At 40.8% G+C, this 17,312-nt stretch overlaps 1 protein-coding gene across 1 annotated transcript in view; it reads left to right on the forward strand.

The window, feature by feature from the left end:
• The window catches only part of FAM185A (family with sequence similarity 185 member A), a 65,937-nt gene that overhangs the window by 16,414 nt on the left and 32,211 nt on the right, over window positions 1-17,312 (forward strand). The window contains exon 4 of the mRNA XM_034766045.1: window positions 10,643-10,781. Within this exon, the coding sequence (XP_034621936.1) occupies window positions 10,643-10,781 (139 nt within the window). The remainder of the gene's footprint in view (window positions 1-10,642; window positions 10,782-17,312) is intronic.

Here is a 17,312-nt window from a genome sequence, read left to right on the forward strand (position 1 = left end):
ATGTGAGGTCAATCTATAAATATGAATTCTAGCATAGTAGATTTAAATGCTAGTTTTTGTTAATATTAAATAAAAATAAAAATCAATCTCCTTTTATTCTAACATAGGAACAAATTAGCTATGGAATAAGTAGATGCAACTCTGTCAGTTCCAGCTTAGTTGTGACTCCTTACATTAGGATTAAATTGTCCAAAATTTTTAAATATGGGTGCCTAAAATAGTCATCTGAATCCATATTTAAGTACCCAATTAAAAGTGGCTTGATATTCAAAAGTACTGAACACCCACAGCTTCCACTGAAGTTAATGGGAGTTAAGCATCTCTGAAAATCAGTTGATTTATTTAGGTTCTTAAATATGGATTTAGCTGCCTAACTCTAGGCAACCAAGTTTGAACATGTTGGCCATAACGTTTTCACAAAAATTGTGTACAAGATACTGTACAATGGATCTTAATCACATCTAATAATTTCAGGGCTGTAAAGTCAACAAAACTAAAGCAGAAAATGGTTTGTGTATATCTGGTTAGTTGTTTAGGTAAAATATTGAGTGAGAGTATGTGCTACTAATTATACAATGGTAATACTAATCATACAATGTGAACTGAAGAGTGTGGTTAATACAAACCAGTTTTAAAGTAGAAATAGTTCATATTTTCCAGCAGATGGCATCATAAGGCAAGTTTCATGCCACTGTACTTCGTTTGCTTTTTTTAATGGTAAGAGAGATAAGAGTATTCTGTACAGCTACCATTCCTTGGACCAGATCTGGGCCCCTGCTTCAGTGGTGCAAAGGGACTCTAAAGCTGTCCTAACTAGACAGATGAGAATTCCTCTGGCTATGCTGGCACTATGCTACCCCAGCCTGGCCTTTTAGCATACAGTCATCTGGAGGAAGTGTGTGACTTGACCTTGGTCCTGACCTGAGGATTGGGGCCCTTGCTTTTTTATATTGAGTAAGATTCAGAGTAGTGTAAGGGGCCATATTTCAAAGCAGATTCACTTGTTTTACAACATACTAGCTTTGGCTCTCTTCTCATGTATGTTGGTGTAAATTAGGATTAACATAAGTAAGTCATTTGTCATAATCTACTCTCATTTACATCCATAAATTAAATGGAGTTACTCCAAATTTACACTGGTTTTACCAAGAGTAGAATTTAGCTATGGAGTTGCAACAGTATAAAGCCAGTGTCAGAGCAGAATCTGACACATACGTATTCCATGTGTTAGAATGTGACATTTGTATTGTAAATACAAAACTACAGCCTATCTAAAGATACTCTAATGTAATGGATGCATTTTAACCTTGGAAATATTACTATTTTTTTACATAAATGTTCTGCTAAAATGTGATTTTTTTTTTTGAAGCAATAAAACATTCAAATACATTTCATACAGCTTTTAATATTTGGAAATGTTCTTTCCTAAAAGCCCATAATAATTTAGATAAAATAGTTAATGACTACTCTGCTCTCAGTAACACCTTTGTAAATCCACAGTATCTTTATATAGGTCAGTGGAGTAACTTTGAATTTACAGCCATGGCACTGGGAACAGAATTTGGCCCATCATGTTTATCTACAGAGTAAAATTTCTTAATGCAGTATTTGGGCAGTCAGTTTTTCGAGTGTGATATTCGGCTTTTCTCAAATAACAGTTTCTGTTAGTAATCAGGCTGCGTTATATCTGCAATGTGTGCTGTTGTTACACTTTTGTTCCATTAGTGGTAGTCATCATTATGTAGTTATGGGTTTGTCAGCATTTCCATTATAAACCAGGAATGTGAGGGGTTTCTAGCTATGCTCTATAATTTCTTCTGGGCTGAAATTGGACACCCAAGATTTCAGCTGCAAAGGGAGTTGTTTTCTAAAATACTAGACAAAATGAAGAAAAATGAAGAACTGGTCAAGGTGCTTATAAAACAAAGAATGAGAGCAATAAATAAATAAATAAGAAAGAAAGTATGGTTTGCTTCTTACTTCAAATATTTTTGTATTGAGACTTGGAAATTAACGCACTATGGCAAATTTGTCATGAAAACTTGCCCAGTCACAAAATCTACTCACTCTCATTTACTATACTGATGAATGAACTAATGATATTTTACTTGTACACCTAAAGAAAACTAATCACCCTGTGCATGTAGGCGAAATGAGTTTTGCAAGGCTGAAGTAATGCATCTAAAAAAGTATAACTGAATTCAAAAAAGAATTAGATATGTTCATGGAGGATAAGTGCATCAGTGGCTACTAGCCAAGATGGAAAGGGACACAACCCCATGCTCTAGGTGTCCCTAGACCTCTGACTCCTGGAAGCTGGGAATGGACGACAGGGGATGGATCACTTGATAATTGCACTGTTCTGTTCATTCCCTCTGAAGAAAGTGGTACTGGCCACTGTCAGAAGACAGGATACTAGGCTAGATGGACTATTGGTCTGACCCAGTATGACCATTCTTATGTTCTGATCTTTCCCAGAAGGAATGGAATTCCCCAAGAATTTCTGGTGGATTGATTGGTGAAACACTTTTTTCGGTGGGAAGCCATTGGCTAATCTACACTTGTAGGATCTTATATAACACTTACTTAACAAAACAAAACCATTCAGATTCTGCCAAAAATCTATAAAAGATAAACAATTCAACATTAAAAATAGTCACAGTGAGGAGCCACCCTGTTTTACCCATCTTCCTCTGTTTACAGTATGTGTCTCAACTGTGTATCCTGCTTTTGTGGGTATGCACTTGTGGGTGAGATCTGAGGTGATTTTAGAATTTTGAGGTGCCTTGAAATGCTCATTCCTCACCTCGGTAACTTTCATTAGTAACTAGCTTCCTTATTGCACTTCACCTCAATATCAACCACTGCATCCAGTAACAAGTGAGCCCATTAGCTGGCTATCACTGATAAAAATGTTAAGCAGTGAAATTGTTGTTAATGTTAATATTTAAATTGTCATCAGCAGGAGCCAGAGTTAATCCCCCATGAGGATAAATGGGGTATTTCACACCTCTTAGAATTATTGTTTCAGGCTTTCTTTGCATAGTCAGGAAAGCCCCTCCGCAGCTTTACACTTAGGCTGTATCTACAGTAGGATGTCTTTTTGCTAGAATTTTGCTGCCTATATTTCCATACCAGTGATAGTAACAATGATGGCTTCACTAATGTAGATGGGGCTCCAGGTGGTCAGCAACATTTTAAACAACGTGACATCTAATCCTGTCACGTTGTTTAAAATGTTGCTGACCACCTGGAGCCCCATCTACATTAGTGAAGCCATCATTGTTACTATCACTGGTATGGAAATATAGGCAGCAAAATTCTAGCAAAAAGACATCCTACTGTAGATACAGCCTAAGTGTAAAGCTGCGGAGGGGCTTTCCTGACTATGCAAAGAAAGCCTGAAACAATAATTCTAAGAGGTGTGAAATACCCCATTTATCCTCATGGGGGATTAACTCTGGCTCCTGCTGATGACAATTTAAATATTAACATTAACAACAATTTCACTGCTTAACATTTTTATCAGTGATAGCCAGCTAATGGGCTCACTTGTTACTGGATGCAGTGGTTGATATTGAGGTGAAGTGCAATAAGGAAGCTAGTTACTAATGAAAGTTACCGAGGTGAGGAATGAGCATTTCAAGGCACCTCAAAATTCTAANAGATGGGGCTCCAGGTGGTCAGCAACATTTTAAACAACGTGACAGGATTAGATGTCACGTTGTTTAAAATGTTGCTGACCACCTGGAGCCCCATCTACATTAGTGAAGCCATCATTGTTACTATCAGTGGTATGGAAATATAGGCAGCAAAATTCTAGCCTGATGCTTAAAATGCCAAGAGCCACCAGTGCCTTAGCTACACTAGCACTGCAACAAGAAGAAACTAAGGCCATGTCTACTCTACAGAGTTAGGTCAATGATCATAAGCTGCTTTAATTACATCAGTTGTGCATGTCCACACAATTTTCCTTGCGTTGGCGGAGCACGTCCACAGTCAGTGCTTTTGTCTTCACACAGAGAGCATTGCATCGTGGGAAGCTATCCCACTGTGCAACTCATCGAGCTCTGGGAGCTCTGGGAATGGATTGTGATGCATCATGGGGGTGTGCTCACCATCCCATGATGCAGTTTGTTTTGTTCCATCATTTCATGGGCTTCTGACTTAGTTTCGTGCCATTTTTTAACAGCCCTTGTAAACTGTGCGCCTGCCATCACCTCTGCCTGAAAGCATGGATCCTGAACTGCTGACCAGTTTGGTGATGAGCATTATGAACACGACGTGACTGGTCCTGCTGTGTTTCATAAGCTATGAAACAGAAAATGAATCAGTGTTGCCTGCCCTGCTGTGTGCCATGTAAAGAAATAATTCAAGATTGCTGCTGACATTCATGGAGCAGCTGCACACGGTGGACTGTCAGCACTGGGCTTGGGAAACAAGCACTGTGTGGGATTGCATCGTGATGAACGTACGGGATGATGAGCAGTGGCTGCAGAACTTTTGGCTGCGCAAATCCACCTTCCTGGAACTGTGTGGGGAGCTCACCCCAGCACTGCAGCAGAAGGACACCAGAATGAGAGCTGCCCTCACTGTGGAGAAGCGAGTGGCAATCGCTGTGTGGAAGCTGTCGACTCCAGACTGCTACCCGCCAATTGCGAATCAGTTTGGAGGTGGAAAATCCACCGTTTGGGTTGTGGTGATGCAAGTGTGCAGGGCCATTAATCGCTGCCTCCTACGAAGGACTGTGACTCTCGGTAATGTTCAGGAAATACTTGATGGCTTCAAGGCTTTGGGATTCCCTAATTGCAGCAGGGCAATAGATGGAAGACATATCCTTCTTTTGACCCCAGACCATCTTGAGAAGGAGAACATCAACTGAAAGGGCTACTTCTACATGATCTTGCAAGCACTGGTGGATCACTGGGGCTGTTTCACTGACATCAATGCGGGGTGGTCAGGGTAGGTGCATGATGCCCACGTCTTTAGGAGCACTGGACTGTGTAGAAAGCTGCATGCAGGGACTTTCTTTCCAGACCAGAAGCTTCCAGTGGGGGATGTGGAAATGCCCCTAGTGATCCTGGGAGACCTGCCTATCTCTTACTCCCATGGCTCATGAAGCCTTACACCGGGAACCTAAACAGCAGCAACTAGTGCTTCAACAACTGGCTCAGCAGGTGCCGAATAACCGTTGGATGTGCCTTTGGCAGATTAAAAGGTTGTTGGACTGTTTTTTTGGTAGGTTAGACCTCAGTGAGGAAGATATTCCTATGGTCATTTCAGCCTGCTGTATTCTGCACAATATTTGCAAAGCGAAGGCGGAAAAGTTTCCCCAGAGGTGGAGTGTTGAGGTTGATTGGCTTGCTGCTGATTTTGAGCAGCCAGATACAGGGCAATTAGAAGGGCACAGCAGGGTGCTATTTGAATTGGGGAGGCTTTGAAGGAACATTTTGACAATGATTCCTAGGAATGTGTCTTTATGTGAAGCCAGGCAATGTTTATTTGGCTCCCTGAATGACCCCTGTAGTGCTTGCTTCCTGAGCATTAATTGTACTGAGCAAATATTCCTGCCAATAGCCACTGTGTTTGAATGTTAGCACCAACTCATGTGTGTATGACACAAATACAGTGTCAATTTCTATAAAAGAATAAAGTTTAATAACACAACAAAACACAAATATTTCTTCAAACAGGGGACATGGAAATGAGGAGCAGTCTCTCAGTTATGTGTCTCAGAGCTGTAACTCCAGCTTTCATTGTGAAACCAGTCTCTAGGGGTGGAATGCAAGGGGTACTGCGAGGGACTGGGAATATGCATGGAATGTGGTGGGAGTGTTTGGGGAGGGCATGGAATGGAGTTCTGTATTGGCAGTAGAGGGACTCATGCATGGATGTGCTCTGACTGTAGCCTAATGAGCGACTTGAGCATCTCTCTGTGGTCCTTCAATAGCTTAATCATCCTCTATGGAGGTTTCCTGGGACCTCCCGGTCTACATTAACAAACTTTTCTGCCGGGCCCGCGCTGTGTATCTGCATATGTTCTGTTTTTAATTTCTTTCCCTTATCCATCCTTTACCATATAACAAAGTACATGAGAGCTCAATCTCCTCTCACCATGAAGTATCAAAGCAAAATGTGTGCTTACCCATGCTCCTGTCCCCTGCTTCAGGCATGCCAGAGCCAGAGTGTTGGGACTGGCTATACCACTCTGGAGTCAAAAAGAGATCCTGACTCGCCGTGCTATCAGATCACCCTATTGTGTGTTCCTCCTCCTCCGCCAACTCCATTTCCTCATCTACATTTCATCCTCGGAGTTGACTGCGCTGGCCACTGCCTCTAGTCCCCTTGAAGTATCCATGGGACTATTGGCAGTAGAGGTGAGGTTGCCACCAAGGATGGCGTGCAGCTCCTTGTAGAAGTGGCATGTCTTCAGTGCTGCACCGGAGCAGTGGTTGGCCTCCCTTGCCTTCTGGCATGCCTGCCTCAGTTCCTTGATTTTAGCATGGCCCTGCTGCGTGTTCCTTTCGTGCCCCTTCTCCTGCATGCCGCTAGCAATCAGCCCATAGGAATCAAAGTTCCTAAGTCTAGAGCAAAGCTGCAACTGCACAGCCTCCTCTCCCCACGGACCCAGTGTGATCCAACAGCTCCGGTGTATTCCATGGGGAAGCACATCTGTTGCAGAAAGCCAGCATGATCACCTGGGAAGATGCTGTGTGAACTGTCCAGGCCGAGCAAACAGGAAGAGAAATTTCAAAAATTCCCAGGCCTTTAAAAGGCGGGGGGTACATACGTGTGTACCTTCAGGGCAGAGGAGTTCAAACTGATGACCAGACCGATCAGGTTAGGGTGACATACAAAAGTGCAGTGTCTACATTGAAGCTGTGTCACTCTAAGTATGTCACAAAAAGCCCTATGCCTTTCATCGAGGTGGATTTATTATGTCAGCGTAGCAGGGGAGTTATATCGGTGGGAGGAGCATTGCAGTGTGTACACCTCCACTGTTTTGTCAACGAAAGCTCACTTTTGTTGACAAAACTGTGTAGCGTAACAAGGCCTTAGAGGGAGAGTTTTCAGAGGCATAAAGAGCAGTTAGGCACCGAACTTCCATTCACTTTCCATCGGAGTTGAGTACCTAACTGCCAGTTGTGCCTTTTGAAAATCTCTCCCTCAACCTTTTTAAAAATGAAAGCTTAAATTCTGAAACATAATTTTGAGGGACGTGTTGGTTTGTATGGCAACTGCCACAGCTGTGGAATTGCTGAATACATGGAATCTTGATCACAATAGAATAGTTTAGTTTTAAATAAAATATTTAAATGACTTTTCAGAAGTTGGCAACAATCCATGAATATTCTTGAATTATGAGGTCTGAGACCAAATATCACTCTAGCTGTGCACTGTATATGAAATATAGGGTTAGAGTCTGGGCTGTGCCTCTAAAGCCTAAGTGATAAACCATCTTTGTGCCCTCCTAATCCTAGGCTGTCTGGGGGGTTGGAGAGGCCCCTCGCATAACTTAACTTAGGTCCCAGGGCTAAGGCAGCCTCCCCATTGCCCTGTGGGTTGCAATGTTGCCCAAAATCTCTGCAGTTCTGAGACCCATTCCTCCAACATGTCTCTCCTTCCTTACACCATCCCTGCTCCCATCATGCCCCTATGCCAGGGCTTGTAAGGATGTCCTCAAGAGCGGTCTTCCACTGTGCGTGCACCATTGCAGTACCCTCAGTGAAGTACAGGGATCTTAAGACCCCTTTATGCTGCTTTAGCTGTTTTATGTGGCATAAAGGAGCTGTAATGAGATCGCGGATTTCACTCCCAAACTTAGTTGACTGTAAACTTACATAGCAGGGGGAGAGAGAGAGAGAGAGAACCTTAGACGGAAGAGTTTGATGACACGTCCTTATATTTGTAAGAACTTTTCTACATCGCATCCTTTTCAGAGGATTGTATGGGATGGGAGATTGGTTTTTCTCATGAACTTGTTCATCTTATAAGGCAAAGATAGCATTAAAACGCCAAAGTGGATTTTAAGATGAGCTGATGTACACCACAAGGCTGTAAATCATTTCATAGGATGGACACTACATTTTATTAAGGAAAAAGGCAAAGCTGGCAAATTTAAAACATGCTGAACAGGAGTGTAACTTGAATTATTATATAATTACAAAACAAATCATGCTGAACTTGTAAGTATTGGATTGCTTGGTAAATTGGGCCCAAGTAAACAATATGCATTTTAATATGGTTAAATGTAAAGTTATACATCTAGGAACAAAAGAGATAGGCTATACTTACAGGATGGAGGACTCTTTCCTGGGAAGCAGCGACTTTTATAAAGTCTTGGGGGTCATGATGGATAATCAGCTGAATGTGAGCTCCCAGTCTGATGCTGTGGCCAAAAAATCTAATGTAATCCTTGGATGTATAAAAACAGAGGAATATGTAGTCGGAGTAGGGAGGTTATATTACTTTTATCTTTAGCACTCCTGTGACTACTGGAATACTGTGTCCAGTTCCGATGTCAACAATACAGGAAGGATGCTGATAAATTGAAGAGGGTTCAGAGACAAGCCATGATAATGATTAAAGGATAGGAAAACACGATTTATAGTGAAAGCCTTAAGGAAGCTCAATCTGTTTAGAATAGAACTTCAGAGTTATGAATACCGGAGTGATGAACTGACCAGTCAACCACACATCTCATTTGGAACTGGAAGTACACAATCAGGCAGTAGCAGAGATCAAATAAAAAAAAAAAGGCAAATACAGTACAGTACTATGTTAAATGTAAACGAGTAAAAAATAAAGGGAAAACACAGCATTTTTCTTCTGCATAGTAAAGTTTCAAAGCTGTATTACATCAATGTTCAGTTGTAAACTTTTGAAAGAACAACCATAACATTTTGTTCAGAGTTATGAACATTTCAGAATTATGAACAGCCTCCATTCCTGAGGTGTTTGTAACTCTGAGGTTCTACTGTAGTTTAACAAAGAGAAGGTTAAAAGGAGACTTGATCACAGTCTATAAGCACCCAGATCTGGAACAAAAAATTGATAATGGACATTTCAGTCTAGCAGAGAAAAGTATAACATGATCCAATGGCTGGAGGTTGGAGTTAGAGACATTCAGACTGGAAATAAGGTGCAAATTTTTAACAGTGAAGTAACCATTGGAACAATTTACCAAGGATTGTGGTGGATTTCCATCACTGGCAATTTTAAAATCAAAATTGGATGTGTTTCTAAAAGTTGTGCTCTAGTTCAAACAGGAATTAATTTAGGGAATCTCATGGTCTGTTTCATACAGGAGACCAATCTAGATCTTAGTGGTCCTTCTGACATTATAATCTATGAATCTATAAGAATTTAATTCTTTTCTTTGTAATCACATGAGAATGCATCTCCTACTGTGCATGTCCAAATAGTTACAAGTCTGACTATTTGCACAAAGGCCAAGTTCTACTTACTCCCACTCTGTACCCCTCCAGTCTGTCCAATACCTTCAAATTTCTTTCCTGTGTCTCCAGCCATGTTGGATTTAAACCCCGTGCCTTCACCTTTAAGGCTCTGCTTAGCTGGGGGTCCTGGTCTATGTATTAGGGCTCGCACGACAGTAATACAACTACTACAAATAATGATATTACTTTGCTCTGCTCTGCCTGTCTTTTTCAGTTTTTCATGTGTCGTGTTCACAAAGTGAACCAATGAAAAGTCTGAGTAAACAGCAGAACAGAACCTTCAAACCCACATGGGGCAAGAGGAACAATGTTCATATTATGTTTTATGTATAGTGTTGGTATGGTGTTGCTCACAGTAAACTACTTCCTATGAAAGCACGTCATTTTAACTTCATCTCTTAAATATCTGCAAAAGTCTGTCTCAAGATCATTAACCCTCAGTTATTAATTTTGATCATATTCTGTAACTTATTTTTGAAACAGATTATATTTATTTCATTTTGTAGGTTCTGTCTGAGCTCTTTAACTCCCCTTATTTGGGGAGTTAAAGATCACTCTTGTCATGTGAGCAAAACACAGGACTGGAACCTTATTGTTGGTTGTGCCACAGACTCTTTTGTGTTGCCTTTAAAAATCCTTTTAACCTCTTTGTGCCTCAGGTTCTGCACCTGTAAAATGGGTATAATAATATTTCCTTTCCACACAGAGATGTTGTAAAGATTAATTCGGTTTATACTTATAAAGTGCTTTAAAGTCCTAGAATGGAAGTGCAAAATATGATGATTTATTTTGTGTGTTATGTAGCTTCTAGCTGAGATCTGACACTCCACTTGTGTTTTGTATCTGGGTAAATGCATGTCATGTAGTTCTGTTGTCTCTCAAAGAGCCTTGGCATATTTCCATGCAGGGCCGGCTCCAGGCACCAGTGCCGCAAGCAGGTGCTTGGGGCGGCCAACGGAAAGGGGCGGCACATCCAGCTTTTTGGCGGCAATTTGGCGGCGGATCCCTCGGTCCCTCTCGGGGGGGAAGGACCCGCCACCGAATTGCTGCCGAAGAATGAAGCTGCCACCGAAGTGCTGCTGATCACGGCTTTTTTTTTTTTTTCCCCCCGCCGCTTAGGGCGGCAAAAACACTGGAGCCGGCCCTGTTTCCATGGTGCTTATTTCAGCTCGTTTCTCTTACAGAGTGTGAATATAGAGAAACTACAGGGGACATCCATCAAAATTTCTACTGAAGATGGTTTGTTGAAAACCAAATATCTTTATGCAGAATCTTCATTTCTGTCTTCAACAGCTGGTGATATTCTACTGGGAAGTATTCATGGTAAGACAGAAAAGGCAAAATACAGTCTGGAATTTAGCAGATGTGCGGGTATCTATAGTGTTAATTATAAAAACAAAATGACTGCTCCCATGAGGCTGGGCCCTAAATAATCAACTGCAGACATAGCAGCTGAGCAAACCAGACTCAAACAGTTCAACATTGGCAAATGCTAAAATGATGAGATCACCATATATAAGACAAGTTAATTAATTCTTCCTCTGCTGTAAATAATATTGTATTTTAAAGATACTTCCATAAGTAAGCTTGTGATAGTAAGGAAAAGGCATAAAAGGAAGAAACATACCACATTTTTAGGGATATAAATTAACAATTTGCCATAGAGTTAAATAGTAGAAAATACAACAAATAAAAGGAGCATCAGTGGTAAAATTATACTTTGTTTTTAAATATCTGTTTTTATCTCTTAACAGAAATCAAAGGGGTTAACCTGTTTAACAAGACTTCTGGATAGTATTTGGTTACGATGACTTAAAGTGATACTGTTTTTATTAGAAGTATTTTCTCTGTGTTTGTGCTGGCGTCCTGTATAGCTAGTACACTGCCAATTTACAATTTTCCAGGTCAAATGTCATATTTTTTCCCCAAATGTTTTTCATCCAGAATTGGAAGGATGGCTAACATGGGTCTCTTTCATATTAATAATAGTGGTTGGAACCTGGTCCCCAGTAATAATTCACCAGAATTCCCATTGAGCACCTCCTCTCTGTTCTTGATGTGTTTATAGTGATTTTGAAGCTAAATTAGACAAACTGGAACATGTACCAGCAGTGAAAATTACTCACATTGGCACAAGTTCCAATCTTTAGCTATAGGCTACCAAAACAACTTGCTGCAATTTCATGAAGGCTGCAGATTTTTACCTCACTGCAGAAATGCTGCTTCTCCCTCTGATCCTTATTAAAAACAAAACAAAACACTCCTTTGTCAATTATAGAAAACTGATTGATAAACTTCCCGGCTAAAGTTCCAGCCTTTAGAATGGAACCAGCCTCTCCGACAGATGAGGCATAAATAAATGTAATTACATAAATACTATATTTAGTTGCTGTTCAGTCCATTAAGCCAATATGCTGACTTTTACTAAATAATCTTCTAAGAACTAAGTTCTTAATGTGGAATGGGGGTAGGGGTTAGTGTTGGGGGAGGGGGCGGGTCTCCATGAAAAGCTTATTTTGGCTGTTTCAAGCCAAAAATGAAACAGTAACAATCATACTTGAAGGTAAATCACTTTCACAATCCACATGTCTAAAGCTGTGTTGTAATTTCGGTCAGGAACAGCATGAATGCAAATAGAGCTGTATCCAGATTAAACAAATAGTTCTTACCTTACTTCATGTTTATTTTCATAAAGCTCTACATTAAATGGTTCTGGAACTCTTAACACTTGCTCTTTTAACACACAATTCTTTTTAAAATGTTGCTTTTAAAAACAAAAGCAAAAGTAGATCTAAGTTTATTTAATGCTTTGAGTGCCTTTTTATGGAACAGTAATTCTTTGTAAACACAGCAGACAAGTATAAAGATCTATTCATGATTATATAGTGCACATGTTATAACACGTGTTTTTAACCTGATGGTGAAACTTTAAGACAAATCTTATTTTAAAATAATATAGTTCTCTATTTTAGTAATAACACCATAGATTAGTAAAAATGACAATTTTTACATTTGAATTTACTCTTTTGCCATTTGTTTACTTTTGCATTTTCCTTAGCTTGAAAATTGTAATGAGTTATTTTTATTTTTAGTTCTAGTGTATTTTGCTTCCTGTGTCTCCTGAATGAGCACAAAGCTGCAACATTTAGATTGCAAACCCATCAGGAGAGTGTTATTTGTTAATTAAACCCACTATACCTTGTAACTAACATATATGGCTAGGGCCCTACCAAATTCATGGCCCTGAAAAACGCATCATGGACCATGAAATCTGGTCTTTGGTGTGCTTTTACCCTATACTATACAGATTTCACGGGGGAGACCAGTGTTTCTCAAATTGGGGGTCCTGACCTAAAAGGAAATTGCAGGGGGGTCACAAGGTTATTTTAGGAGGATCGCAGTATTGCCACCCTTACTTCTGCACTGCCTTCAGAGCTGGGCAGCTGGAGGGCGTTGGCTGTTGGCCGGGCACCCAGTTCTGAAGGTTGCGCTCCTGCTGGCAGGGCGCCGAAGTAAGGATGGCAATACCATACCATGCCACCCTTACTTCAGAGCTGCTGCCTTCAGAGCAGGGCGGCCAGAGAGTGGTGGCTGGTGACTGAGGGCCTAGCTCTGCAGGCAGCAGCGCAGAAGTAAGGGTGGCAATTCTATACCATGCCAATCCTTATTCTGTGCTACTGCTGGCAATGGCTCTGCCTTCAGAACTGGGCTCCTGGCCAGCAGCCACCGCTCTCCAGCTGCCCAGCTCTGAAGGCAGCGCCGCCGCCAGCAGCTGCGCAGAAGTGAGGGTAGCAGTACCACAACCCCCCCCTACAGTACCTTGCAACCCCCAACTCCTTTTTAGGTCAGGACCCCTGCAGTTACAACAGCATGACATTTCAGATTTAAATAGCTGAAATCATAAAATTTAAAATTTTTAAAATCCTATGACCGTGAAATTGACCCAAATGGACTGTGAATTTGGTAGGGCCCTATATATGGCAAATACCTCTGGCCTGGCTCCAGCTAAGATGGCAAAGTTTACTCTTTCCAGGACAAACCTAGGATCAAAGGGGATGCTTAAACCTTAAAATTGCTGGCCTAGAGAAGAAGGGGGGCAGTGAGGGGTTTGACTGAGTAGCCAGAGGCTCCCCAGGGAGTGTCAGTGAGCATTGACGGGGATTCAGAGAGAGAGAGAGAGAGACGGAGAGTACACTGCAGCAGGGCACACTGTTTCTCCCAACCCAGAGATGGAGGTAACTGGGCTAAATGGAACTTACTAAAGCTTGCAAGGAAAGATAAGGTTTTGGTAAGGGGAAATGTAGATAGGCCTTCTTTTGTTATATACATTTGCTCTGCTTACTGTGTAGGTAGAGTGAATAAATAATGCTTTGTTTTGAAGAAGTTGTTTTTGAGTCATTTAATCAGCTGCTGTCATAGGCTCCTGGAGGTAAAGAGCTTACAGGTGCTAAATGCAGTTGAGCCTGTTTGGTTAACAGATGGTAAAGAGGGGGCCTGCAGCCCAGAAATCCAGTTTAGAACCACATCGTTGCTCCCAGGGAAGGAGGGGTGATGGTGGCAAAACCTGTCCCCAGAAGGGTGCACTTGAGAGAGATTAAAAGGGATCTAAGTGCAGCTTGCCTTGTAACTATCACACAAAGCCTCAACCTTATTTAAATAAATTATTTTTTAAATCGAGTGATTTAAATTAATTATTTAAATTCCCTGAATTTAAACCACAATGCCTTAGCCTGTTAAAGTTTACTTTTTCTGATAGACTTACTTATGTGACCACAATGCATTAAAAAGCAACCGGCATTAAATTATGTAAGCGTTACTACACTTGGTAGGAGTTAGCATGCAGAGTAGACTCATAGACTTTAAGGCCAGAAGGGACCATCATGATTATCTAGTTTGACCTCCTGCATATTGCAGGCCGCAGAAACTTCACACACCCATTCCTGTAATAGATCCCTAACCTCTGACTGAATTACATGATTTAACGACTTCAAGTTACAGAGGATCCATCATTTACACTAGTCTAAACCTGCAAGTCACCTGTGCCCCATGCTGCAGAGGAAGGTGAAAACCCCCCAGGGTCTCTGCAATCTGACCAAAGGGAAAATTCCTTCCCAACCCCAAATATGGCAGTAAGTTAGACCCTGAGCATGAGCATGTGGGCAAGACCCACTAGCCAGACACCTAGGAAAGAAATCTCTGTAGTAACTCAGACCTCGCCCCATCTAATGTCCCATCATTGGATAGTGGAGATATTTGCTGCTAGCAGTCACAGATCAGCTACATGCCACTGTAGGCAGTCTCATCATACCATCTCCTCCATAAAATTATTAAGCTCAGTCTTGAAGCCAGTTAGGTTTTTTTGTCCCCACTGCTCCCCTTGTAAGACTGTTCCAAAATTTCACTTCTCTGATGGTTAGGAACTGTTGTCTAATTTCAAGCCTACATTTGTTGATGCCTATTTTATATCTATTCGTTCTTGTGTCCACATTGGTGCTTAACTTAAATAACTCCTCTCCCTCCCTGGTATTTATAGAGAGCAATCATATCTCCTCTCAGCCTTCTTTCGATTAGGCTAAACAAGCCAAGCTCTTTGAGTCGTCTCTCATAAGGTAGATTTTCCATTCCTAAGATCATCTTAGTAGCCCTTCTCTATTCCTGTTCCAGTTTGAATTCATCTTTGTTAAACATGAGAGACCAGAATCGCACACAGTATTCCAGATGAGGTCTCACCAGTGCCTTGTATAATGGTAACAGATATTTCCTGTGTCTACTGGAAATACCTCACCTGTGCCTGCCTAGGACTGCATTAGCCTTTTTCACATCTGCATCACGTTGGCGGCTCATAGTCTTTCTGTGATCAACCAATACACCCAGACCTTTCTCCTCCTCTGTCACATAAACTTTTGAAATGAACTTCTGATTTAAAAGATCTTGGCTATGTGCAGCGTAGAGGAAGGTTAAAATGGGAACTCTTATGCTATCATTAACTTATCACCTAGATATTGTAAAGAAGCTATGACATGTGGAAAGGCTTGTTATTCTTTGAGCTTGGCACTGTAAAAGAACATGAAAATATGGTCCCTGCACAAAAATGAGTCTTATACATTTTTAATTACAGATTATGGAACTACTATATGTTAAATGACTTCATTTCAAAATTCTACATATTTTAGCAGTCTGGTGTTAGCTCCTCATAAGCATAGGTCTGAATAGCATCAACTTCACAATAGAAAACCAAAGCTAAGAAGGAGTGTGAGGATATGAACTCTATCCCTTCCCATGCATCCTAACATGCCTTGTCCCCTTATGGGCCTAAGTCAGGAATTCACAGGGAAAGCAATACAATATAAGAGAAATATGATGCCACTGTTCACATCCCAGGAGCCACATCTTGAGTTTGGCCTCAAGATGACCTTGATGTTGAGACTTACAATATCTATAGATAAACAAAACTTAGGAAAGCAGGAAAAAGTTCTCATTAATGTTCAGAAAGAACAGAAATCATTGAAACATTAAGCCACCACCATCGGTGATTTATTAAAGCAGCTAGAGTGCAGTATTTACAGTACTTCACCACAACTTCACATCCAGTAGTGCAGAATAAACCAACCAATATTTAAATATAGTCAGATCTCCTCTGCTCCACCCCAGATATATTTAGACTCAAGGATTAGTTAGCTGAAAAATTGTAAGTTTAACTAAATATTGGAATTAATGGAATAGTTAAATGAGTTAAAAGTCAGTTTTGTATATACTCTATGGACATTTCACAACACAGCACAGAAAGAAATTCCTCTCTGCCTTCCAAACAACTTGTCAAATTGGCTGAGTTAATGTGATTTATGAAAATTCACTAATCTCCAAATGTTTAATATTCTTCTGGGATAGTTAATAATTTATAAACTAGGGGCTAATTTCAAGTAAGTGGCTGCAGGCCCGTTTGAGTCACCTGATTACAACAGGTCTGAATCTGGCCCTGTGTCTCACTTTGTTGTGTAGAAATAAGTATTAATAACCAAAAGGAGGAAAAGAGGAGACCTATACATGGGCTATATACCTGAGGCTGGAAAGGGCAAGGGAGGGGAAACCCCTTTCAAGTTGACAGAACATATAAAAACGGTCTGATTCCGTCCTTATTAATGCCTGTTGTCTTCTATGATTGCCCAGTTTGACCTCTGACGTGAAAATTTTCAGTCTTGTTCTGAGGGGCTTGAAAATTGTAAATTTCTTTCATCATATTGTTGTCAATTTCCGAATCATGGAAACCATTTTAAACTGTATTTTGCAGTATACTTTTTTCCTGTGCAGTTCTACTTGGCATTTTGAATGTATTTTGTGTGCGAATGTCGCTCCATAAATATGAGGTATGTGTATAATACCTTCTACCAGCTATCGAGAGACCATTAACTACATGATTTTTTTTAATGAGGTAGATCCTAAGCCTTAGGCACTGGTCTTGCAAATTCTGCAAGCACTGTAGTTGAATAGGAAGAGTACAGTACATGGATTTTACTATGTCTGAAGATATCTGCATATAACACGATGTGGTACTGTCTGATCAGAAACTGACAGGTACAACAAGAGATGATTTTACATGCTTTAGCTTCAGCTCTCTTGCACTATTCTACACTTATTCTCTTTAATCTCTTGGGGCCAGATTGTGTGAGGTGCTTAGAACTATCGAATCCCAATAAAATCTGTGAAAATTGAGGATGCTTGATATCTCCAGTGGGACCCGCCACACCACTGGTTCTCAACCTTTTTTCATTTGTGGACCCCTAAAAAATTTCTAATGGAAGAGCAGACCCCTTTGGAAATCTTAGACACAGTCTGAGGATCCCCAGGAGTTTGTGG

The sequence above is a fragment of the Trachemys scripta genome, chromosome 1 (genome assembly GCF_013100865.1).
Source record: "Trachemys scripta elegans isolate TJP31775 chromosome 1, CAS_Tse_1.0, whole genome shotgun sequence".
In the NCBI taxonomy this organism is placed as follows: Eukaryota; Metazoa; Chordata; order Testudines; family Emydidae; genus Trachemys; species Trachemys scripta.